Source organism: Rhagoletis pomonella, unplaced genomic scaffold (assembly GCF_013731165.1).
Source record: "Rhagoletis pomonella isolate Grant_MI unplaced genomic scaffold, Rhpom_1.0 Rhpom_scaffold_00005, whole genome shotgun sequence".
NCBI classification, from domain to species: domain Eukaryota; kingdom Metazoa; phylum Arthropoda; class Insecta; order Diptera; family Tephritidae; genus Rhagoletis; species Rhagoletis pomonella.
The window spans coordinates 12,221,009-12,246,556 of NW_023458559.1; the positions used below are offsets into that span (position 1 = coordinate 12,221,009).

Below are 25,548 nucleotides of genomic sequence, written 5' to 3' on the forward strand. Positions count from 1 at the left end.
ATTCTGCGAATAGTTTTAAAAAAGTTATAGTTATCTTTATATATAATACGCGAAGGCATTTTTTGTTCGGGATAAAAGATCTGCACCGTTCGCTCGATTTTCAAAAAAGGGGTGTCAAATTAAAGTGCTTGGCCTGTAGATGTGCAAACTGGTTTTATTTTTTGGAAAAAAGTTGCCACTGCTTTGTTTCTTTGCTGAACTATACGAGGGTTGCCACCTGTTTAAAAAAACATATTAGGTAAGAAAAATATGTATCACCATATGGGTACCAAACGAAAGGGGTTTCAGAAAGTAGTAGCTTGAAAATTTTTTGAAGAGGGTTGCCACCTGCTTGAAATGCCGAATTTAGTTTACTTATACACAAGTTATATGACACATCAATATATAGATGTTAAAGAGGGTTGCCCCCTCTTTAAAAATTTGAATTCCAATTATTGAATTATTAAAATATGGTTATCAATCGTAGGGGGTTTGAAAAACTTTTATTTCTGAACTGTGGCACATGTTTAAAAAATCCAACTGCACTCAATTCATCAGTTAATTAAAATATTACCGCAATGTCAGGTGAAGGAGAGTTAACAAGGATTAACCTTAAAAATAGTTTTAAAGAGGGCTGCCATCTGTTGGAAAGGTCTAACTCAATTAACTAATACAAAAGTGTACGAAATATAAAAATACCGTAGTCAAACGAACGAATGTTAAGAAATTTTTAGTTTGACCATTTGCATTGTTTGAAGAGGATTGCCACGTGTTTAAAAACATACAATCAAATTATTCATTTATTTAGGACGGTTGCCATCTGTTCGAACAATCAAATTCAAATTAGTTTATCAGTTTATTGAAATACATGTGTATCACAATGTCAGACGAAAGAGATTTAAGAAGATTTTAGTTTGGGTATACTTTTGAAAGGAAATTTCAATGGGAGGTCAAATTAAAGACCTTACCTGTAGATGTGTGGTAAAGTTTTTATTTTTTTGTTTGTTTGTTTCTTTGTTGTTTGTTTCAGGGTGATTTTAAGTTAGATGAAATTAAAAACATGCACTATGCCCAATGTGACCAACCGTACTTCTTTCGGGAGTACAGTACTTCTTTTTTCGCTCTTGTGCTTCGTACTTCGAAGTTGAGTCAAATGTACTTCTTTGCGATATTTTGTACTTCAAGGGGGAGATTTTGTAAGCAGTAAGCGACAATTTTCGAATGGCTATCGCACTTTTTTACGCATGATATAAATGTTTTTGCGTCAAAAAGTGCGATAGCGATTCGAAAATTGTCGCTAACTGGTTACAGAATTTTCCCGCAGGTCCTGTACTTCTCCGATCTTCTGGACGATCGTCACATGCGATGAATTCCTGCAAACCATTAAAGTAGCCGGGGACCGATGCCATCATAACTGCGCATCTGCATAGGGCTGTGAAGGTGTCATTCAATTGGTTGGATCCTATTTATTCGAACTGCGTGAGGACCGGGTACAGTGTTGCGTTCATCCCGAAGGCTGGAAAAGGCTCTCATGTTTCCCCTAGGGACTTTGGGCCTATCAGTGTCTTCGTTTTTGCTAAAAACGCTAGAGAGACTGATAGACGTGTACATAAGAAACACGATTCCTCGTGACTGTCTTTCAAGAGCTCAATATGTTTATTGCAAGAAAAAGGTCGGTGAATACCGCCCTGCACACATTGGTAAAGTGGTCAGAGGAAGCCTTCACGCATGGAGATTATGCAGTAGGGGCCTTCTTCGATATCTAGGGGGCCTTCAACAATTTCACTCCAGAGGCAATAGTCAAGTATATTCATAATCTGGGGGTGAAACCAACCTAATAAGGCTTATCTACAGTTTACTTCGTGACAGAACTGTCGCGGCGGAGTGGGGAGCGTTTGCACTCAGTGTAATAGGAGCTCTTCAAAATGTGGTGTTATCTCTCCCCTGTTCCGGATTGCGGTTGTATACAACCTTCCAGAGAAACTAGAAATAGTGGACTGTAGGGTGATCGCCTAGGTAGATGATGTGGAACTTTTGGTTAAGGGACAATTTCGAGTGATCGCCTGTGTAGATGATGTGGAACTTTTGGTTAAGGGAAAATTTCTATACACCCATTGTGATCCGGCATAAGGTTACCTGAACCAGGTAACTAGGGGGCGATCAACGGGGGCTGTGGTGGAAGCCTAACATTGAGGAAAGGGTAGGAAAGGTGTCGGTTTCCTTGTACTTCTGTAGGGAAGCTATCAGTAAAAGGTGGGGCCTCTCGTCCAAATTAATTCAATAGCTCTAGGAAACCAGATTTAAGCCTATATTTTTTCAATGAGCCCTTGTTTGGTGGAACTGACTAGAGAAGGCTTCACTTGTGAAACAGGAATTAGCGGAGAATTAGGAACCACACCTACGCTGGCGGTTAACATACATATGTGGAACACGGCGCTTGCGGATATTGCAGACCGAATTGTCGCAGCACGAACCGCTATTGGGCTAAGGGAAACCGGGTCCTTTTGTGACATAAAAAAGGAAAAGAAGACGTTTCTCTGCTGCAGCAAATGTTTTTATGGGGCACTTTAAATCACGTTACCTCTCAAGGGCTAGGGGTTCTGACAGGCCACTACTAGGAGACTAGGAATTTCAACTAATCCTTTTTGTATCAGCTTCCAAGAGGAAAATGAAGTGGAATCATCTCCACACTTTCTTCTAGACTGTCCAACCTTCGCGAGGCTAAAATGGAAGCATTTTGACTCGCACTTCTGAATAAGCACTGACCTCTCAGGGATCTAAATAAGCCGCATTCGATATTTGGTAATCGGCTCGCGGCGTTAACTTAACCCAATCTAAGTTGTACTTCTTTGGTCTATGAAATAGTTGGTCACATTAACTATGCCGGACTGCTCTTCACTGACACTCGGACCTCTTATAACTCTGACTAACATTTGGAATATTTTTTAAGTACTTGAAATTGAGTTTTGGGCGTTTTAACGCCATGCGGGTTCACTAGTTTATTATTATTCACATAAATAATCGCCCAAGACAGAACAAAAACTATGGTTTCTTACCAAATTACAGTAATTTTCTGAAATTCGAAGAAAAACTATATTTAATTCGTGTGCCAGGTACGGTTGCCGCAGCTTAGAGAAAATGTTACCAACAAATTTGAGAAATATTACAAAAAAGTTACCAAAAATATTAGTGGTATTTTTTTCGTTTTAAACTTTTTTCAAGTTTTTACATACGAGGTATACAAATATGACTATCAGAAGAAAGGGGGTTTAATCACGTTTACAGTTATACCAATTTTTTAAAAATCAGTTCAATTAATTTTTCGAAGACCCTACCTTATAGCACCTGTAATATAAGTTTGCACAAAATAAGGTTATATACCATTTTAATAGCAGCAATAGGCGGACTACGTCTATATTTTTAGTTATTTACATATAATAACTAGCCGGCCACGGATGCGCGAGGCTTCGCCACGCGCTGAATGTATGCATATGAATGTACATTTACGTATTTGGAGAAAGAAATCATATATCATCATGTTCTTCGTTTATTATATACGTAAAAAATCTTGTCTAAATCCGTTCAGTAGCGTGGTTAAAATATCTCTCCTTTCCTTTGTACTATGTATAGAAGATAGCAATTTTAAATAGGTGGCAGCCCTACTCAACAAACTTAAAGTTTTTGTACATGCGAAGGCACTTTCATTTGGTATCTAATTTTTTATCCAAGAAACGGTTAAGATCTTATAGTTTTTAAAGGCTAAGTATAGAGGCTAAGTCGTTTGATTTGACAGTGACGGTGCAGAACTGACGCCTACGCTTATTAGAATTGAATATAGTAATTTTCTTAACAGGTAGCAGCCCTATTAAAATTATAAATTAAAAGGGTCACTCTCCTATCGATACAAAATATATTAGAGAAAATCTCGTCATCCGATCAGTAGTTTTCGAGATTACCGCGTACAAAGAATCTCTACTTTCCTTTATACTATGAATCAGTGATGAAATTGATGGTACAATTGTACTTTTTGGTACATTTTGGAAGCCAAAAGTACATTGGTACTACATTGACATTTTTGATACATTTTTGTCAAGATACGGTACTGCAGCACAATTATGTCGAAATACCACACTCTATTTACTTGGAGTTTTGAATTTTTGTGCATAAAAATATAGTCATATTTTTCTACCATATTTAAATATGTGGTGTTTATTAAAAAACGAAACTCTTACTTAAATAAAAAAAAATTGTTGTCATAATAGGTGTTTTCGTAAAATTTTCCAGTAAGTACTAGCAGCCAGGGAATAAAATAATCATAGCGAGTAAAATTGAGGGGAAGACTAAAATATCAGAAATTGTTATTGAACGCAAAACCAGTAAAAAAGTGCAACTTACGCCATTTTGACTTTCTGATAGGTAAATTTGGTAGGAGCATTTTTGTATTCTCCACAGAAAATCATCCAACAGCAAAAACTCTGAGCAGTTTGCAAAATTTGCAAAAACTTGCAGTCTTCGAAACAGCTGATAACTTTCATAGTTGCAATAGGTGGTTCATTTGGTAATTTATTATCCGCTTGGTGCATTGTCCCCAATTTGGAATTTTTTTACTATTGAATACTTTTGTATAGGAAAAATATTTTTCACATATAAATGAGTTATCTCGGAATGAATAAGTTTTTTTCTAACAAATATTTTTGATACCATATTATGACGCGTTCAATAATAAAAGAATCTCCTCCAAGCACCCTTCCTGGTTTCACAAAAATTAAGTAGATATGGCTACTAATGTGCCTTTAAAATTATCCCATTTTCGTTTTAATGATCAACTGACAAATTCGGTCAGAACCTTTCAGCATTATTATCTATTTTGGTATATTTCTGGGAAAAATATGGTACAGTTGAAACATTTTATATGGCAGCCATAGTTGTTGCACGGAAATTAGAAAATTAGAGGTTAATAGTAAATTAACTAAACTAAACTTTTCTTCCTTTCTTTTGTTTATTCACGAACACAAGTGTGTGGTCAGCAGACTTTTTTATTTGTAAGTTTTCACAGGTAAAATTTTTTCCAGCAGAAAGCGGCAGATTCCAGTGTCATTTTGCGCTCTCGATTTCCCCCACTTTGCAAGATTTTAGGTACGAGAGCATTGCTATTAACTTGTTTATTTCTATAAAAGGAAATATTTTTGTGAAACTTCCATTCCGTTAAATGCAACGGTTTTTTTTTTGAAAATTTTTGATACTACTAGCACTTCGATAATAAGTATAACTTGAATGCTGTCGTTGATTACCCTGGCGTTTTGATGGCCTTTTCAAACAATTGATTTGCACTTATGTTTTCCACCTTCGACACGCCATGTTTTATATCATGATTTTTATACAGAAAATCTAAAAACGTATGTATATTATATGTACAATAAAACCCGCTTAAGTACCTCACGAAAAATGTCAGCTTTTTGAGGTACTTAGGCGGGTTGGGTACTTAAAAGAACCCGCTTAAGTACCTCGATGCGGGTACTTAAGCGAACATAATTATTGATGTAGTTACATCTTTTTGTTAACTTACATAAATATGTAAATCCTTGAATAAAACATAAACGTTTAATGAAGTATACGTATTTATTTAAGATTTTTCGATTAAAATACAGTTCATTCCCTAACAAATACCATGTAAACCTAAGCTTAAGATTTTATAGAACACTTGAAGAAAAAAATTCATGAAAATTAAAATTTTTTTTCTCAGATGTGTTCTTTGAGTATACAGTTTTATAGCCCATTCAATTTTAGTGTAATAATGTGCAAGTTTCAAGTGGCTAAAAATTACCGTGAATTTTTTATAATTTTTTTGCCGAAGGTATGTATCGCTGCCCCTGAGATTCAAAATATGTAAATATTTTAAGGAATTTTAAAAGAGCACTTAAAAGAGGAAAATTATAGGTAAAATGGTAAATGGGGTACAAAAAATTTTGGTACTTAAGCGGGTTGGGTAAATAAGCGGGGAGGTACTTAAGAGAGATTTTCTTCAGATTACATTCAAAAATTCACATTGCCCAAAAATGTTGGTTACTTAAGCGGGTTAGGTACTTAAGCGGGTTTCACTGTAACCCCGTATGTATGGTCTTTTAAATGTTGGTACTTTCTCGGCTTATTTAGTACACTTTTTTTGGCCATTTGGTACAAAATTAAAAAACTCATTTATCATCCCTGCTACGAATAGATGTACATACATATATATTTAAATTAGCCAGGGAGAGAAGAGGAAAGAAAATACGCGAAGAAACTAACAAAAACATCGAAGTAAGCGTATTTTACTTGAATTTTGTGTTTCAAATATTTTTGACTGAACACTTAAGAACAATCATATTGGGTGTATGCATGATTCAATAATTAAAGGTTTGCTCATTATTGACATTCGAGTTTTGACACTCCCTTATATTACGTTCTCATTGAGCCATTAACTCGACTTTAAGGTTTTGAGTTTATGAACAACTGTCAAGCGTTCACATTGGGGTGTTTAAGAAACTCAGAGTTTAATTTGAGATTTTTTTGTTTACTTTTTCTTATTCTCATTTAGTCTGTTCCCGTACTACAGGAGTTAACACACACACATAAGTCTAGAATACCAACCGTTTAGCTATAAAAAAAAAACAAGAAATAAGGATCGATAGAACTTTTTACGCTAATTTCAACCATACCAAAATTGTTTGGTGCAAATAAAAACCAAAGCCAATAAAAGAGGTTAAAGTTCAACTTAACTATTTCTTATGTGTTCAATATCTCGGAAACTAGTTAACCGATTAAAAAATTATTGATGCTAGTTTCAACATAATTTAAATGCCTTTTATGCAAGGTATATACTATAACCAGTTTTAGAACTAATTTTATATAAATTACATTTAAAAATATATATTTTTATTTTATTTTGTTTTTTAGTATTTTTGGACTAAAAATATAAAACATTCATGAAAGAAAAATTAATTATCTTTATTTTGACGTCATTAGTTTTTTAATAGGTTATGTTGTTCAAAAGATATTAATATTAAAATATATCAGAAAATTTAACTTTAACCATTGATATCTTTTTTATATTTTAATTTCGCCAGGTAATTTTGGTAGGGTTGAAATCAGCACAAAAAGTTCTGTCGAGCCACATTTTTGGTTTTTGCATCGCTAGATTGTTGATATTCTAGACTTACGTGCACAGAACGACTTCGGACTAATTCTGATTAAATCCTGCAGTGCGGGAACAGACTAACTGTCGGCAAGTTGGTCACAAGTTTGGATTATCAAAGACACAAACCGAATCGGGTAAAAAAAAGGGTTGCATTCGCATAAACTCCAAATAAAAGTGGTGTTTAAGGAGAGTTTAACGAAATTTTTTGTATGGTAAACTCCGAGTTTAAGAGTAGAGTTAAGGCTTAAACTCCAAAATGGCCCATAAACACGAGTTAGTGGCTCAATGTGAATGCCTTATTAGCTCCCTTACAAAAGCTTTGCGCACACACACGAACCCACACACAATGCTTTGCTAAGGGAGCCGATTTTGTCAAGAGGGAGCGAGAAAACTGCTTTTTGAGCAAACCTTTTATTATTGAATCATGGGGTGTATGTACATACATCAGTGGTGCACACGCGAGCAGTGTTGCCAGAACTTTTTGGACGAACCGGCTAAATTGGCAAATAAAACCGGCTAAAAACGGCTAAAATGTTTCAACTAAATTTCACATGTTTTATTTAAATAAATCACGAATAAAAAGACTATTTCTTGGAGAGAAGTTACAAATTCGAGCCGGAAAAAATTTGGCCAGCAAGAATTTGCAATTAGGAAAAACATATGATTGTGGCACATGGTTTTATTTTTTGTCGACGATAAATTGAATAAACAAGTTCGTTGAATTTAAAAATTTACAAACTGGAGCGATTTTAAAATGAAAAATGTAAGTTAATATTTGTTTACTTAATTAATTAAGTTAACTCCAATGATTTGAAAGGTACTCGGCAAAACAAAACTGTATTCTTAATCGGAATGCAATCTCAACCAGAGTCGATATAGTAAACCCGACAAAGAAATTGAAACATACAAGATATAAACACGTTGATCCTGTTTTTGGCCCCTCTGAAAGAATTTAAAAAATTTTATAGAAATTTCTTTTGTTTGAAATGCAACCGTGGACACTTGCTGGCAGAAAAACTTGCAAATTTGCGTTGGTACAGAAAATTGCAAGTTTCTTTACATGAGAGAGAATTTGGGACCGTTTTTTCTTACTATCTGATATTTTGAGTGATAATTCTCGCTGGATTTTTGACGAACAAACCCACTGTCTTCCCTTCAAGGCCTTTTCAGACTGACCGATTCTCAATACACTCAAATAGAAACCAATACACATAAAAAACGCTGTAACAATTTCCTTTCAATTTTAGGGCAGTAAAACAACGACCTTAAGTTAATATCAACCGAGGCCATATGTTGACAAGGGATGCAAAATCACAGTTACACAAAAGAACTAATCAGATTTTTCAAAAATCCCTTCAATTCTGATGTAAAATATGATGCCAAAAGACTGCAGCTCTCCCATTTAGATGACCGGTCATATGACCGGCAGATGTCTCGTAGGATTCCCAGAGAGTTTTGCTTTACATAGAATTTTTACTTTTTTATTTCAATTTTGACTCACTACAGTGTTGGTTCCTTTAATTCAAGTTGGCATTCGGTTTTTGGTATTTAAATAAGTTCCGAGCAAAAAAGTTTGTTTAAAAAAATACATATGTGTACATAGTGCTTGAAAATATCAATTTTTCCCTTACCTTAAACCTTTTGGAGTGGGCAAATATGATGTTTTGTAATTTAGGCAGAATTGAATATGTGCTATCTAGGAAGACAATATCTACATGTAATATTTATTCTGTTTGTTGGCACTATATCCAAACACAAACGCATCTTAAGTGTCTTAACAGTGAAACCATTTCTTATTTTCTAAAGTTTGCGAACAAAACTTCACACTTAAAATTAAGACATTTATAACAAACATTTTATGAAGAAAATCCCTTCTTCGTTTAAAATAAAAATAAGCGAAATCGGCCCAATTTCATACAACCCTGCCTGACATGAAAATTTTCTCCACGATAAGTGTCGCTGCATCTTTTAGGCGCAACAATATTACATAGTTACATCCCGAGCTAATAAAAGGAAGGTAACAAAAAGGGATTTGGTTATTCTTTTTCCACTGGTGCGTACTTTATTAATTTAAGTTAAGATTATAAAATTATAATCTTATGGTAAGTAGGTTCAGTGAAAACACCATTCCACAGTTTTGCGCTTCTGTAAAATTTATTTACCATCGAATACGCGGTACTACGTTTGGCGTATACGAGCAGGGGAGCACCCTGGAATATATTTTAGGGGGGGTTTTATATTTCTGAAGATATATCATCGGAAAATACTGAACATTTTCTTAAGATAATGCGCTCTTTAAAATATATTTATGCAAGTTTTATGTACAGTATGTAATAAATAAATAAACGTTTTAAAATTCATAAACTGCAGTTTATTTACATAAGATAAACAGAGCTCAAACACTTTTAACCGACTTCAATAAAAGGGGAGGTTATCAATTCGCCGGAATACATAACTTTGGACCACGTGAACCGATTTCAATAATCCTTATTTTATTGGAAAGATGGTACCTCAAGGTTCGCCCCGTAATTTGGTTTAGAGATCCGATGATTGGATCATGAAGAAATTAACGGTACCCCTAAATTTGAATATAAGAATTGAAGTCGGTTGTGTTCGTTCCTTCAAAACTACTTGTTAAATAAAAGTTCAAGATGCGCTCAACTTTCAAAAGTACCTAATAAAAAATATTAAAAAAGACTCAGTAAAAATAAATTTATCGATTCCATGAATTTTTGCATTTTTATATTCCTTTCGATTTCTGGTTTCTGGCTTTCGATAGAGATGGTGATTTTTCACGATTTCTAAATTTTTTTAATATTTCGAATACCGAAAAAATTAACTGAACTCTCAAGAAAAACGAAAAATTCATATAAAACGACGGACGAGAAATGGAAAAGAAATTTTCCTCTACCAAAATTTCTTAAATCAGTTTGCAGCTCTCAAGAAAAAAATGCTCGTATATTCGTTTCCTCATGAAAATTTACAGCAAAAGCAAAGCGCTTTTTCAAGCAACACAAATTATAATAAATATTTCTTATAATTTCCTTGAGAGCTGGATTCTTAGCTTTAAGATACAGTTTGTATTTGAGGTTATTAGCTTTAGGGGGGGTTTGAACCCCAAAACCCACCCCTTGTGTGCGCTAATGTATACGAGGTATTTCGTGCTGAGCGCTGATATACATAGGTTAATAAGTCCAATTTTTTATTGTTTTATCTTAATCTTAAAATATATACATGTTCCCGCTGATTAGGTATTTCATTGATTCTTACAAAGACGTTGGAAACTGTGTACCTATGTATTTATTTAAAAACATCATTTGGAGTCTGGTGATGTTTACGAAGATGTTAACATTCATACATATGCATCTAATACGGGAAGAATGATTTTCTAAAATATGTATCTACATATTACAGCCTTAAAAGGATTTACTTTCAAAAATGCAAATAGAAATTGATTTTCTTTGGTTTGTGAACGTTTTCTGTACGTACTATATAAAAGAATTTGTGATGACCTGAATTGTTAATCTAATAAAAAATTGGTTATTTTGCCGATTTCGACAATTCTCAAGTAAAAGTAAACAACGCCTCAACAACCTTAGATGCACTTAAATTTGCTAATACTTTCACAAAAATCGCCGGTTTTTAACATTTTCGCTATTAATTCTTTTTATAAATCATAAATGTATTTTGCAATTTGACACAATGAAACGGCGTTTCCTGTCAAAAAGTTGATTACTGAGAGAATTTACTATTTTATTATTATTTATTTTATACTCCCATTCGGCTTACTTTTACTTGGAAAATTTCATCGTCGCCGTGAATGCGTAATCTTGGATTATATCATTCTTGTTACCATATCGTGTAAAATTAAAAAAATTATGTCAAGCCAAAATAAAACTTCTCAAGAACGCGTATATGTGGTAGCTTTCAGACCTTGAGTGGTAGATGCTTAAAAAAGTGGCAGATCTACCACAATGTGGTAGAAGTCCGATCACTGTTTCACATACAAGCATAGTTGCCAACTTGGTGCTTTAAGCACTAGATTTAGTGCGTTTTGAAAATTTAAACGCCTAAAAAAATTATTTAGTGCCTAGTGCCTTGTTTAGTGCTTTTTTCTGAACTAAAATTACTCTGATATAGTTAGACCTGAAATAATTTTTAAATATTTAAAGCTGTAGCAGCACTGAATTTACAAAAATCTACAAATTTAAATGCACTTAAATACAACCATGATTGATAAAAAGCTGAACTTGCAAACCCACCTTGTTCAATTCTATTCGCCTTGAAATGCTAGTAGATATGCGAGTAAGTTAAGTATTTCTTTTTTTCTTTTCTAATTATTTGTAAAAATTTGTATTTTTGTACCTCCTGAGTAAAACACATCGTTTCTTGGTGCCAAATCTGGCCGCACAACTGTTCTAGCACTAGAATTTTGAGATATCCTAACCAGTGTCGCCGCGAATCTTTTTAGTGGTAGCCAAAGGGCTAAAAAAAAGTCGTTGTGGCTAAAAATGGTAGCTAAATTTTTTTACTTACATATACATATATAAGTATACACGTAAACATTTTCAATAAGTAATGATATATAAAAACAATGAACTCTGGATAAAAAGCTAATATTTAATCCAACCAAAAACCTTTTTTTGTAAAAGCGAAAATATACGGCACCAGCTTGTTGGTTCCATCAAGTTATTGTACCATCAGGCTCGAAGCATATAACTTACCAGCATTTTGTTAAACATTGTTTTTTTTTGTAATTCACAACTGCAATATCGTGAACTTAATCTTCCACAAACACGGCTTTGACTCATACAGTGCAAGAAATTTCCGCCAAAATACTTTTTACTTAGAAAATTGAGCTAATTTCACCACTCACGACCTCAGCATGCTGGTACAATCACACCACAAGAACATACACGGTCAATCGACTTGATGGGTCATTTAACAAATTTAGCATATTAAGGACCGTGAACTTATCTATTTTAAACTATAGATAAATCGTTAACAGCCGCAACACTTTTACAGTATGTATGTATAAAAGCGTAAGGAACATACAATACATATATGTATATATATCAGTCTTTCTTAGTTTAAAAATTCATCTCTTACATAAATGCAACAAAAAAAAGCAAATTACGCATATACAACTTTTTCATGCCAAGTATGAATAAATTCTAAAAAGGGCTAGGGGCAATTTTAAATTTATGTGGCCAAAAAAAGTATGTGGAAGCTAAATCTAGCCACCAAAGGGCTAAAACGGCAACACTGATCCTAACCTCAAAGTGCCAAAATCACGTTTTTTGGCGATATTTGAGGCTATATAATGAAAACATAAATTTGCTTGCTCATTTCTACTTAGGGCATGATTTTCGTTTGTTGGGATACGATTTTTCTTTCTTGAGATATACCGGTTTAATGTGCAGTATTTCGGTGTTACGTCGTAAGCATTAGTCATTATAGTATGTGGCTTTCCAATCGTTATGAGCGAAAAAATTTTGTTTATTTATTTATGTATGCATTGTTTTAAATATTGTTAATTTTTTGTTTTTGTTAAATACATACAAACTTTTATGAAAAAAGCATCCATTGATTCAAAACAATTTGGTGCTTTTAGTGTGGTGAAACGCTTTTTTTCCAAGTTTTTGGTGCTTACTCAAATGTCAGTAAGGTATCTGTACTCTTCCCCTCTCTTCTCACCTCCTTCGCCTACGAACGAGCAGACTTGAAAGCAAGACTTGACGTGTCTGAAAGGGGACTAAATGGAACATATGTATGTAATATATAAGCAAAAAGAACAGCCGTGATCATTTTTTGTGTATCAAATAGATATTAGAACACACTTTCCACCATACAGTTTCGATTATAAAAAGCGGGAAAATGTGATTTTGTATTTCGAAACTGTATGGTGGAAAGTGTGTTCTAATATCTATTTGATACAAAAAAAATTATCACGGCTGTACTTTTTGCTGATATATTACATACATGTGTTCCATTTAGTTAAACAGTATAAGAATATTGTAGTATTTACCACAAAAACGTATATTTTCTATAAAAAATCATAACTCAGAAAAAAAAATCTTCGATATTAGGGATTTGGGTTGATTGTAGTTCAAAGTGTCTCTTTCCCGGTAAAAAAGTTTGAGAGAAAAAAAATAGACTTTTTGAGAAATTAAATTTAAAAAAAAAATTGGACTTTTTGTTTATTGTTAAATAAAAAATTTTAAATAATGAAAATCAATAATTATATCATTCTATCTTGAAGTGACAAGAATTACTGATTTTGAGTTAAAACATTGTTGGAATCTATTAAATTTTGACAAAGTTAAAGGCATTTAAAAAAAAAAATTCTCACTGTCAATTCGAATAATCGATTTTTGCCTGAAAAACAAAATCGCGTTTAATTCGGCCGAAAAATGTTTCCGAGCCAAAAGAAAAAATACGTGTCTCACTATTTGGACCAACAAACAATGTATTTGAGTTTGGTACAAATTAAAAATCATGCTCGTACCTGACCGGTTGTCTGGAAATGGAAAGCATCATACATATGTAGATACCAAGAATGATAGAATACAAGATTGCGCCGATCAGAGAGGATTTTCGAGAATAGCTTTTGTGTGACGTCACACTGGTGCAATTGCGAGAGAGAAATGCCAAAACGTGAGCAAGAATGGAAGAAGAAGAAAAAATGTTGCAAGGAAAACGTAAACAAGTTGCACAAGTGTGACGTCATGCAAACAACGATTCTTTCAAATTCGTTAAGAGAGGAATAGCGGTCCGAGATCGGCGCAACCTTTGTAATCTCTCAATCGTGTGTGTGTACTAAAGTACTTGTATATATATACGTGAACCTAATGAAATAAAAACATCAAAGTAGGCGCAGCTGATTTATAAATTCTGTCTCACTGAAATCCCAACAAATTTTGCCTATGTACATACATGCTCACATATGCAAACAAAAAAAGCATCAGCTCCTTACGCTTTTTGAATACAGCACCTAACCCAAAAAACTATTTTGAAGAGAGAGCGCCTTCATGTATTATATGTTAGTTATTAATTTTTAAATAGGTGGCAGCCCCATTAAAAAATAAAAGCTTATCCGGGGCCATATTATTTCACTTGATACCTCATTTGTTAGTCCAATGAATAAAGAAAATCTTATTATTTTTAGAAAGGTGGCAACCCTACTATAAAAATAATATATTATTGAACGTCTGGAGGCCAAGCCTTTTCACTTCAAATCTCACTTTTTGTATTCATACCATGTTCGAATGAAATAGTAATTTTTAAATAGGTGGCAACCCTACTCAAAAAGTAATACATTATTGAACATCTAAGAGCCGAGCCACTTTATTTGACACCCCATTTCTGGTAATCCAACGAACAGTGCGGGTCTTATAATTTTGTATACAGGTGGCAACCCTATAGGAACTCAAAGGACTAAAGATAATATTCCTATCGATACAGATTATACTTAAAAAATTTCGTCTAAATCCGTTCAGTGGCGTGGTCAAAATATCTCAACTTTCCTTTTCTACTAAGTATAGAAGATAGTAAGCTTAAATAGGTGGCAACCCTACTTAAAAATAACAAAGTTTTTGTGCCATGCACTTTTATTTGGTATCTCATTCTGTAATCCAACGACCGGCGAAAATCTTTTAACTTTTTAATAGGTGGCAACCCTTCTCAGAAAAATAATACATCATTGCGCCTGTAGAGGCTAAGTCTTTTCGTTCGACAGTGACGGAGCTGAACTGATGCCTACGCTTATTATGATTGAAGAGTGGCGGATCCAGCGGGGGGGTTTTGGGTGTTAAACTACGTGTCAGTCAGTGGCGAACGCACGGGGTGTGTTTTAATATGGCGCATATGTATGTATAATATGGCGTCTATGTATTAAAACACCCCCCGTGGGTCCGCCACAGACTGACACGTAGTTTAACACCCAAAACCCCCCCGCTGGATCCGCCACTGTTCAATCATAATAAGCGTAGGCACACGTAGTTTAACCAACAAACCCCCCTTCCGCTGGATCCGCCCCTGTGATTGAATATAGTAATTTTATTAACAGGTGGCAACCCTGTTCAAAAAAAAAATTTAGTGCTTTTCTAGAGGCCAATCCTTTACATTTGACACCTCATCTTTTGTAATCCAACGAACGGCGCGGATCTTATAGTTTTTTAGACAGGTGGCAACCCTATTAAAATTCAAAGAAAAAAAGATCCCTCTCCTGTCAATACAGAGTATATTAGAGAAAATCTCGTCAAAATCCGTTCAGTAGTTTTCGAGATTACCGCGTACAAAAAATCTCGACTTTCCTTTATCCTATGTATAGATAGACAATTTTTTACCAAAGGCCCTATTTCGAACTTCGAAGTCCCATTCTCGATTTCGGAGGCTAACTTCGAAAAACGGAGAAATTACTTGTTTACCTATGACTCAGTCTCTTAAAAAATTGGTTTGGGCCAATACCCATCCGAGTGCTGTACAGTGTAATGATTCCAGTATCTTCATTTACATATGTATATTGTCCCTATCAATATCTTATCAGTAGACTGCGGATTTTTATGCAAAATTCGGAGCCTGGAAATATGTACCACATAACTATAAGCAAAGTGTATAAATTTGTATACATTTTGTTTATACACTTTGCTATAGTTATGTGGTACATATTTCTAGGCTCCGTATTTTGCATAAAAATCCTCAGTCTACTTATAAGAGAAGCGTAAAATTTTTTTTATCTAAAACTAATAAAGATAGAATGAGGAAATTCGAGTATGTGGTAGTTTACGTATTAGTCCTTGATATATAAATTTTTTCAAAAATAAATATTGGAAATATCCAAGGATATTCAAGGATAAAGTTTTTAAAAGACATTTTCAACATTTATTTGTCCTGGTGCACCAAAAAACTATTATTTCTTTAATTCAGCAGAATTTTTCCTTTTAATTGATACTCATATTGTTACTCTTCAATGCATCAAATCTTTTAAATAATTTTTTTATTCAATCATATCCCAGAAATTTCAAAGTCCTTTGAAAAAAATCCTGTCGTCCTGGCTGCAGTTTTGTGAATATATGGATTTTTTCCTGTGTTTATTTTTTTTAATTTTTGGTTTTCGTCGCGCACTCGATTGGGTATTAGACCAAACCAATTTTTCTTAAGAGAGTGAGTCATGGGTAAAAAAGTAATTTCTCTGTTTTTCGAAGTTAGCTTCCGAAATCTCTTCGAAGTTCGAAAAAGAACCTTTGTTAAAAAAATGTTTTTTATTATTATATGTAAACAACTAAAAAACTAAAAATATAGACCTAGTTCGCCTATTGCTCTTTTTTAAATGGTGTATTACCTTTTTTGTGCAAACTTATATTACAGGTGCTATAAGGAGTCAAAAGTCGGCTCTTCGAAAAATTAAAAACCTTATATTTCAACCAATTTTGAACTTATTTGCATCGTTGAAAACGTGATTAAACCCCCTTTTTTCTGATAGGCATATTTGTATGCTTCATATATAAAAATTTGAGAAAAAGCATTTTAAAGCAAAAAATACCTTAAAAAAAAATTTTAACAAAAAAATACTAACCGATTTAAAAAAAATTTATGTCGTTGTAAACGCAATCAAACTTTATTTCTTATGATATGCGTACATGTATACTTCGAATATAAAAATTTGAGAAAAAACACTTAAAAGGAAAAAAATACCTTTTTTTAAAAAAATATTTTAAACAAAAAAATTACATACCGATTTTTAAAAAATTGGTATCGTTTCAAAGGATATCAGAAAACTTATACTTTCTTAAACCCAAAAAATTTCTATCTATACACACAAAAAAAATAATTAAAAACATTTCTTCCCTCTTTATAAACTCCTGCCCCCTAGGTGAAAGGCTGGCAGCGCCCTTGTATACAAAACCATTAAAGTATTTAAACCGTACATCATAAGGTCAGTTTGTTCTTTTAGAGCGCATACATTGTCATAATAATGATTCCAGTATATTGTAACTATAAATATCTTATAAAGAGAAGTGTACATTTTTTTTATCTAAAACTAATAAAGTTAGACGGACGAAACTCGAGGATGTGGTAGTTAACATATTAGTCCTTGACATATATTTTTTTCAAAAATAAATATTGAAAATTTCAAGGATAAAGTTTTAAAAGGATATTTTCAATACTTATTCGTCCTGGTGCACCCAAAAATTTATTTCTTTTTCTATTCTACAGAATTTTTTCTTTTAATTTGAAAAAGTGTAAATTCATGTCCTTCTCTAGAAAATCGTCCCACTCAAATTCGTATATGATATCTGACCACAATGTTGAGCAAGTAACCAACTTCATTGACCTAGGTGTATCTATGGATCCGAAACTAGAATTCAAGTCTCACATAAACTCCTGCGTGATTAGGGATAGAGGAGTGTTGGCTTTTATTAAGCGCTGGGCTAAGGAGTTCAATGATCCTTATGTCACTTAAGTTCTGTTTACCCCTCTAGTAAGACCGATTTTGAAATATGCATCTGTAGTATGGAATCCTAGTTATCAAATTCATAGCGACAGGCTCGAATCAGTGCAGAAACAGTTCCTGTTATGTGCCCCAAAAAATTTACGTTGGGACTCGTCTAAAAATCTCCCACTCTACAAAGATCCCCTGAAGCTTATAGATTTGCCGACACTTCAAAGTCGTAGAGAGATGCTTTCTGTTCTTTTTTTAATCAAACTAATTAACGGGATGGTCATTAGTCCCTTTTTACTGAGCATTTTAAATGCATGATGCTTTTCGTTGTCTATGCCAAGATTTTAACAAGCATATCTGAATCGCTTTTTGTAATAAAAAAAAAACTTTGCTCAACATGTTAAGTAAATAAATTAATATCTTTAACCGGGAACGAAAAAGTACACAATATCTATGACTGCTTAGTACAATTGTAACGTCTTCGTATATTTTCGCGACCACTTAAGACAATACGAGCATGGATCGGAAACTCGACCTTTCCGACCAAGCCCAACAGTTCGTCCACAGCGCGGAGCGGAAACTAGGCCTTTCCGCCTGCCTCACATACAACGTAATGACTTCGGGAATATGGATCGGAAACTTGGCCTTTCCGACCATGAGCAACAGCTTGTCTACAGCGCGGAGCGGAAACTAGGTCTTTCCGCCCGCCAAACAAAAAAGTAGACTGGAGACTAGGCCTCGCCAGCTACTCAACTTGCTATTTTATTATTATTACAAATGAATATGTATAATTAGTTTACTCGGTAATATATCATGCATACTTAAATATCTAAATCTTTTTATCTCATTTGTCTGCAAGAAAACTTTTTTCTGTACACGTAATAAATAAATAAATTGGTACCCATATTGTTATTCTACAATGCACCGAATCTTTTGAATAATTTTTTTATTCAATCATATTCTAGAAATTTCAAATTCCTCTTAACAAAATCCTGCACACTTAATAAATAAATAAATTGGTACCTATATTGTTATTCTACAATGCACCGAATGTTTTGAATAATTTTTTTATTCAATCATATTCTAGAAATTTCAAAGTCCTCTTAACCAAATCCTGATGTCAGATAGAAAAACTAAAAAACGTAGTTTTACTATATTTGGTCCCCAGCTTTGTGAATATATTGATTTTTTCGTGTGTAAAATTGACTGTCGCACGATGAAATAATTTAAAATCGCACACAGAAGAACCGAAAAGATTGAAACATCACGATACTTTTTTTCGTCTGTCGATTTTAGAACTGGTTCGGAACTATAGAATTTAGAACTAGTTCGGAACTATCGAAAAAAGAATGCAGCGGGGGCAATTGCCACTTCCTAGGACATCGTCATGTTAAATTCGTCATATATTTGCATGCAAAAGAGATTTATCGTGAACCAGTACTGGGTCTAAATGTACTAGAAGCGCACCCATTCAGAGCAAGAGATTTTTCGCACAATGAATATATTGGCGCTTACACATATGTTAGTGTTTGGCAGAGCCTCTCCTCCGATTTGTTGCGTGCGCCTTGATGTTGTCGCACGAAGGGAGAGATCTACAGTTTTACGAACGGCGCTTGTATTTTTATGAGAAGCGGTTTTTCATGGCAGAATACACTTGGAGGTTTGCCATTCCCTGTCCAAGGGCGGCCGCTACTTGAAAAAAATGTTTTATTTTCTTTTGTACTTGGTGTTAGTTGGAACCTGTGTTTGATTCTAGGCCTTGCGGAATGGCATTGCGCTTTCCTAACCACCACACCACAGCGGCCGCATGCGTGCACATTTGGAATGTTAATCCCGGGATCCTGGACTTTTTAAGGCCTCGAAAGTCCCGGGATTCTTGGCAAGTAATCCCGGGATTTTCGGGATTTGTAATTTGCACTGATGGCAATAATAGAAACTCCTTTTCTTGAGCAGTATTGGCTATATTTCTTTTTTTATTTAATAATTAATATTTTTTATAAATGTTTAGCTCATTGTACATATAACACCGCGCGATAATAAATTTTAAACACAAATATCAATATATTCGCGAAACCATGGGCCAAATATAGTAAAATTGCGTTTTTAGTTTTTCACTCTGACGTTAGTAATTCAAAAATGATTTAAAAAACTCAGAGAAATGTGCTTAGAGAAGAAGTATGGGTATAAAATTAATGAGGAAATCCTGTAGAACTTAAACATATTCAAGTTTCTAGTGCAGAAGGCTGGTAAATATTGAAAATGTCATTTTAAAATTATATCCTTGAAATTTCGCAATAATTGTTCGAATCTCGTTCTTCTAACATTGTCAGCTTAGAAATTACCAATTCGTTCTGGTGAATCCAAAAAATTAAAATTTTTAAAGAAATTTCCTATTGCATTTGTTACCCATATTTTTGTTCTACATTGCATTGAATTTTTTAATAATTTTCGGATTTAATCATATCTTTGAAATTACAAAGTCCTTCAAAATATATCCTGCGGTCGAAATTCATGCTCCCTTATTTTCATTTTAACGCAGTTTAATATTGATTCTTTTACTTTTATTTGGCTTTGCTTTTTGTTTTCGCTCTATTTAATTTTTATAATTTTTCAAAACAAAAGAAAAAACGTTTGAAATTTAGTGAGCCATACAAATTTTGAGTTTATTTACAAGCAAATGATTTTTCCCGGCTTTTGCAAATTGAATAAGTTCTCTGTAAGATGGTTTCTTGAAAAAAAATTACATGAACATATATGGTATATGGGGTATGGGAAAACGGCCTAGGCTAGGCTGCTTTACTTGCTCGTTTTCAAAAAGTCTTAAAACAGACGGCTATGTTTGTAACTGCATTATTCCCTAAAACAGTTTAATTGTCAATATTTGTGCAAATATGTTAATACATACTTCAAATCTACATTTATGTATGTATGTATATAATTTTATGAACTTCCTTTGTCCTTTCCAGGATCCGTGCCAAACAGTTATAAATGCTCAAAATGGAAATGTGAGTAATTTTATTAAAATATTTTATGAAGCATGGGTATGTAATTGCTTTCCAACAGTGAAGTGGGGAATGCCGCATCACCCCCGGAAACATGTGGTGAAAACGCAAAATCCTTCTTTTCGTTCCACTGGAAGGGCTTAGTCGTATTCCTAACACCACTCCTTGCCCTTCCCGTTATGCTGATGGATAACACTCCTGTAAGTATTTAGTAGAAATAATTAGTTGATATTTAAAATTATTTACATAAAAAATAACCACATAACATACATACATACTCAAAATTGTTCTACTGACTGATGTACATAATGCAAATAAAAAGAAATAAAATTTAATTTTTATTTATTTTTTAAATTAATTTGATGGTCCTAGGCATATCGCTGCATGTATTTGCTCTTGGTCATGGCGGTCTATTGGGTTACTGAAGCATTACCGCTTTACGTCACTTCCATGATACCAATAGTGGCGTTTCCGATTATGGGAATAATGGTACGTACCTATTCTGGAAGTTATTTTCAAATAGCGCTCTTATCAATACCCACAAATGATTATAATGTACCGGCAATATTGTTTCATTTTTCAGAGTTCCGATCAGACGTGTAGGCTATATTTTAAGGATACTCTGGTAATGTTCATGGGTGGTATTATGGTGGCTCTCGCTGTTGAGTACTCTAATTTACATAAACGATTGGCATTGCGGGTTATTCAAATGGTTGGATGCAGTCCTCGAAGGTATATTCTACATAAACAAAACGTAAAGTAAAAATATTTACATTCGACACTTGCGGTGTTAGGTTACATTTTGGCCTTATTGCGGTAACAATGTTTATATCCATGTGGATTTCGAATGCCGCTTGCACCGCAATGATGTGTCCGATTATTCAGGCTGTTTTGGAGGAGCTTCAAGCGGTAATAATTATTTAAAACGATATAAACATTTAGAATTTAATTTCTTTGCTGCACTTTTTTGTCAATATTCACAAACAGCAAGGACTATGCAAAATGACCCAGGAGCCCAAATATCAAATAGTCGGAAAGAAGAACAATGCGGCCGAGGAAGAGTAAGTTAAAAATACGCCCAAATACATGTTTTTACATACTATGTGTAAGATTTTTGCCAAATCGCGTTTGTCCAGACCCAAAAAATGTGAAAGCAAGGGAAAATTTAAGTTCTGTCAAGTTAGCCCCACTTTTAGCAATAATTACTTTAACCAGTGTACTTTATAGGACTTTGTTTGTAATTCATTGTAGTGGATTTACATTTTTTGGTAGTTAAACAGATAACGAAATTCGATAGATTGAAAAAACAGACCCAGCCCGACTTTGAACTACAAATAATTTGACTAGTGTACCTTGTAGGAGTTCGTTTGTAGTTCTTTGAAGTAGCTTTGATTTTTTCTGTAGCCAAACAGGTAACCGCACTCCACCTTTAACTACAAATAATAAATAATTTGCATTTTTTTCACAATCTGACAGAGAATTTAGAGAATATTTTCTTACTCAACGATATTTGAGTGATGGTTATCTCTGTTTCTAATTAACCCGAAAGACGCTGTCCTGCCTAAACTAACTTAATTACTGCATGCAACGAGAGAAATATAATTGATGAAAGTTTTTATTTGAAATGTAGTCGATCAGAGTTCACAGTTCTATTCAAAAAATTTCGAGCCAATTTCAAAATGTATCAGCCATTTAAGCACGAATTTTGCTCACAAAAAGTGTGTTTGAAAGGCTATTTGAGAAAACGACCCTTAATAATAAAATAATAATATGTTGGCGCTTACACTATCGCTAAGTGTTTGGCCGAGCTTATCCTCCAATTTGTGGTGCGCGTCTTAATGTTGTTACACAAATGAACGGGCCTAGTTTTACGCAGCCTTCGAACAGCAAACAAATTGTTTGGAGGTTGCTTTGATCAGATATCGAACCTTGGTCCTAAGGAGTTAGTTAATAGTGGAGCTTACCCCAATTCGAGATGCGTGTGCACAAAGCAACGTATTCACATTAAATAAAAATTTCTATATTTGCTTAAATTCTCAAAATTTTGCCATTTTAGTTTGATATTGACACCAGCGATGCCAAATTGCGGGGAATTCCCCGATTTGAGGGGAATTTATCTCGTTCGGGGAATCGAGGAATCGCTGCCTTATGCGAATACTTTTGCAATTTCGCATTAGCCACACTATAAAAACATTGTGGTTGTTCACGTTTGCCGGTTATCTGGTTAAAAATAATTTTTCTGTAGTGTATTTTATTCTTGTACAACAACAAAATGCACTACGGAAAAATTATTTTTAAGCACATAACCTGATAAGCAGGCAAGCGTGAACAACCACATTGATGTCAGCAATCAATGGGAATTTAATTCGCCTAGTCAGTACAGTTGGAAAGTGTACGAACTCGTTAGTTCAATGCAGTAGGTCATTGAATTGATCGAACGAACTAGTTCGAAATTTTAAATGAACTATTTGCTCCAGGTTGCCGTTTTTTAATTTTACGTATATTCATTTATATATACATTTTAAATAATGCAATTATTTATTCATTTATTAATATATCCAATTATATTTTCATTACATAACATTAAATAATATTAATATCAAGGAATGAAACCGATTCAAAATAACGTTCCGGTTTGGGTTTCGGTTTTGCCAAGTGTTTCGGTTTCGGTTTTGGTTTCGTTCTTCAAAATTTATTTCGGTTTTGGTTTCGGTTTCGTTCCGGTTTCGGTTTTTCACAGAAATTTTGTTGATATTATTTAAATCACAATGTCTTAAACGTTGAGGAAAGAAAATCTAAAATTACAGTTCACTGATAATATCAACACTAGGTTCTTTCCCTGACAATCCGGACCGGATTTGGTAATTAGAGAATAAGAGAAACATTTCCTTTCAAAAATGGAACAAAGTTCAGAAGTACGGAAACGCAAACCCCCACATTTCGTGCCCACAAGTCGAGAAACAGCTGATTCACGTTGTTCTTGTTTTTGTCACTTATACCATGTTCTCACCGACATCGGAAACATGTTTTCGTTGCTAAAACTTTTTTTTCGATTATTTATCGAAGTGGAAGTCATATTTTATCATCTTTAATACGTCATTTCGGATTTATTGTTAATTGCCTGGCCAAAGCAAAATAAGAATGAAAGTTAAAGGTGGTAAATGAAAAGAAAGTGAAGGGAAAATGTTTTGATTGTCGGTCAGAACATGGTATTAAATGCAAACACTTGGAAATTGAATTTTGGTTTCACAAATTTGATTTTAAGTACATAGATTGAAAATACATCAACAGGCCATTCACTTTTCCTTAAAAGCACCAAGTAAATGCAGGCAACATGTAAACACAATACAGCTGATATGCACTTTGACACTTTATCCATTTTTACTCGGAGAAAATTTCGGGCTATTTCGGGCAGGAAGAAGAATACACTTACGATCGAATACGCTCGAATTTTCGCTCTCTATTACCCATTTTGTTGAGTACAGGCATGATTTCTGGGCTATTTTGGGCACATGCGGGATCTCGCATTGCGTACGGGAAAGAAACTACTTAAATATAATTAATCGATTATCGATTCACAACAACAAAGTCATCAGCAGATTTTTGCGAAAAGTTACCTTGCCATACTTATTTACTACTTAACAAGAATTTTAGCAAAATGTTGCTGATTTTGGTTAAATAAATCATTTATTTCAAAGAAATTTTTATTTATTATTTTTGTAAATTTCTGGAAACCGATTGAAACCTGTGATTGAAATGGTTTCGGTATCGTTCCTTTTCAGGTCAAGATAACGGTTACGGTTTCGGTTTCGGTTTTGAAAAACGAAACGGTTTTAAACGGTTACGGTTTCGGTTTGGGTTTCGGTTTCATTCCTTGATTAATATATAAATACATACCTACATATGTCTAATCTATAATCTGTATTTAATCAAATGGGCCGAGTGGAAAGAAAGTGCGAAAGGAATAAAAAAAAATATCAAAAGACCAACGGTAATTTTTAGCCCTTCAAACGTGCACATTCTTATACTCAAATTACATAAATTCGCTTCTTAAAATTACCAGTAAAAAGTTGAAAATTTTGATAAACTTTTTTTTTAATTTGTTGAATTTTTGTAAGTTTTGCCCAAAGCTTTAAACTTTGACGTATGTTATACAATTACAAATATTTTTATAAAAAATTATATTTTTATAAAAAATTAGTAAAAAAATATAACATTTAAATATTGTATGTACATTCGTTACTAAATTCAAGCATTTGAATTTAAAAACTTGAGGTTTTTTTAATGGAATCATGCCAGTGCGGGGAATTTCACTGAAAATCGGGGAATTTCGCGGTGGTGAAGTGGCATCCCTGATTGACACAGTTTTTCGCATTGTTTACATTTTTCTTGCATAGTCAAAGCAAAATTTAGACATACCAGCTAGCTCAACTAGTGAAGAGTTTTTTCTGCTTCAGGCAGAATTGTAGAAGAAAGACGTATGTACACGAGTGTTTGGTGAAAACCTCGACTATACAAATTTCGAGATTTTTAATTATAGTTTATTTTAGACTAGACTAGACTTGTCGTCTAGTGGATGTAAAATAAGCCGCGAGTATCCGGCTCGAAGGACCATGCGCATTCGTACACCAAGGGCAACACTTTGGGGGGCACACTCACCACTAGCTTCGAACCTTTTTTTTTTTTAAAACCCGTAGAACCTTTTGGTGGGAATATTAATGCACTTTATTAAATTTGCGTTAGCGGGGTTATAGCGTAGAACACGTCTGCTCGATATGACATTCGCAAAATTGTGTTTTGTTTCATATTATGTTGTAATTCATGTGTGTGTGTATGTGTAAATACAATTCATGTGTATATGTGTGTGTGTAGGTGTTGTAGGTTGAGGAAGGTTTTTTCCAGCCCGCGATCCAAACTAAACGTTAGCGAAACGAATCTAACTTCGAAAA

At 33.9% G+C, this 25,548-nt stretch overlaps 1 protein-coding gene across 1 annotated transcript in view; it reads left to right on the forward strand.

The window, feature by feature from the left end:
* The window catches only part of LOC118738711 (protein I'm not dead yet), a 145,118-nt gene that overhangs the window by 21,237 nt on the left and 98,333 nt on the right, over positions 1-25,548 (forward strand). The window contains exons 2-7 of the mRNA XM_036469637.1: positions 20,564-20,602; positions 20,661-20,799; positions 20,972-21,088; positions 21,183-21,331; positions 21,394-21,508; positions 21,587-21,660. Of these exons, the coding sequence (XP_036325530.1) occupies positions 20,586-20,602; positions 20,661-20,799; positions 20,972-21,088; positions 21,183-21,331; positions 21,394-21,508; positions 21,587-21,660 (611 nt within the window). The 5' untranslated portion in view covers positions 20,564-20,585. The remainder of the gene's footprint in view (positions 1-20,563; positions 20,603-20,660; positions 20,800-20,971; positions 21,089-21,182; positions 21,332-21,393; positions 21,509-21,586; positions 21,661-25,548) is intronic.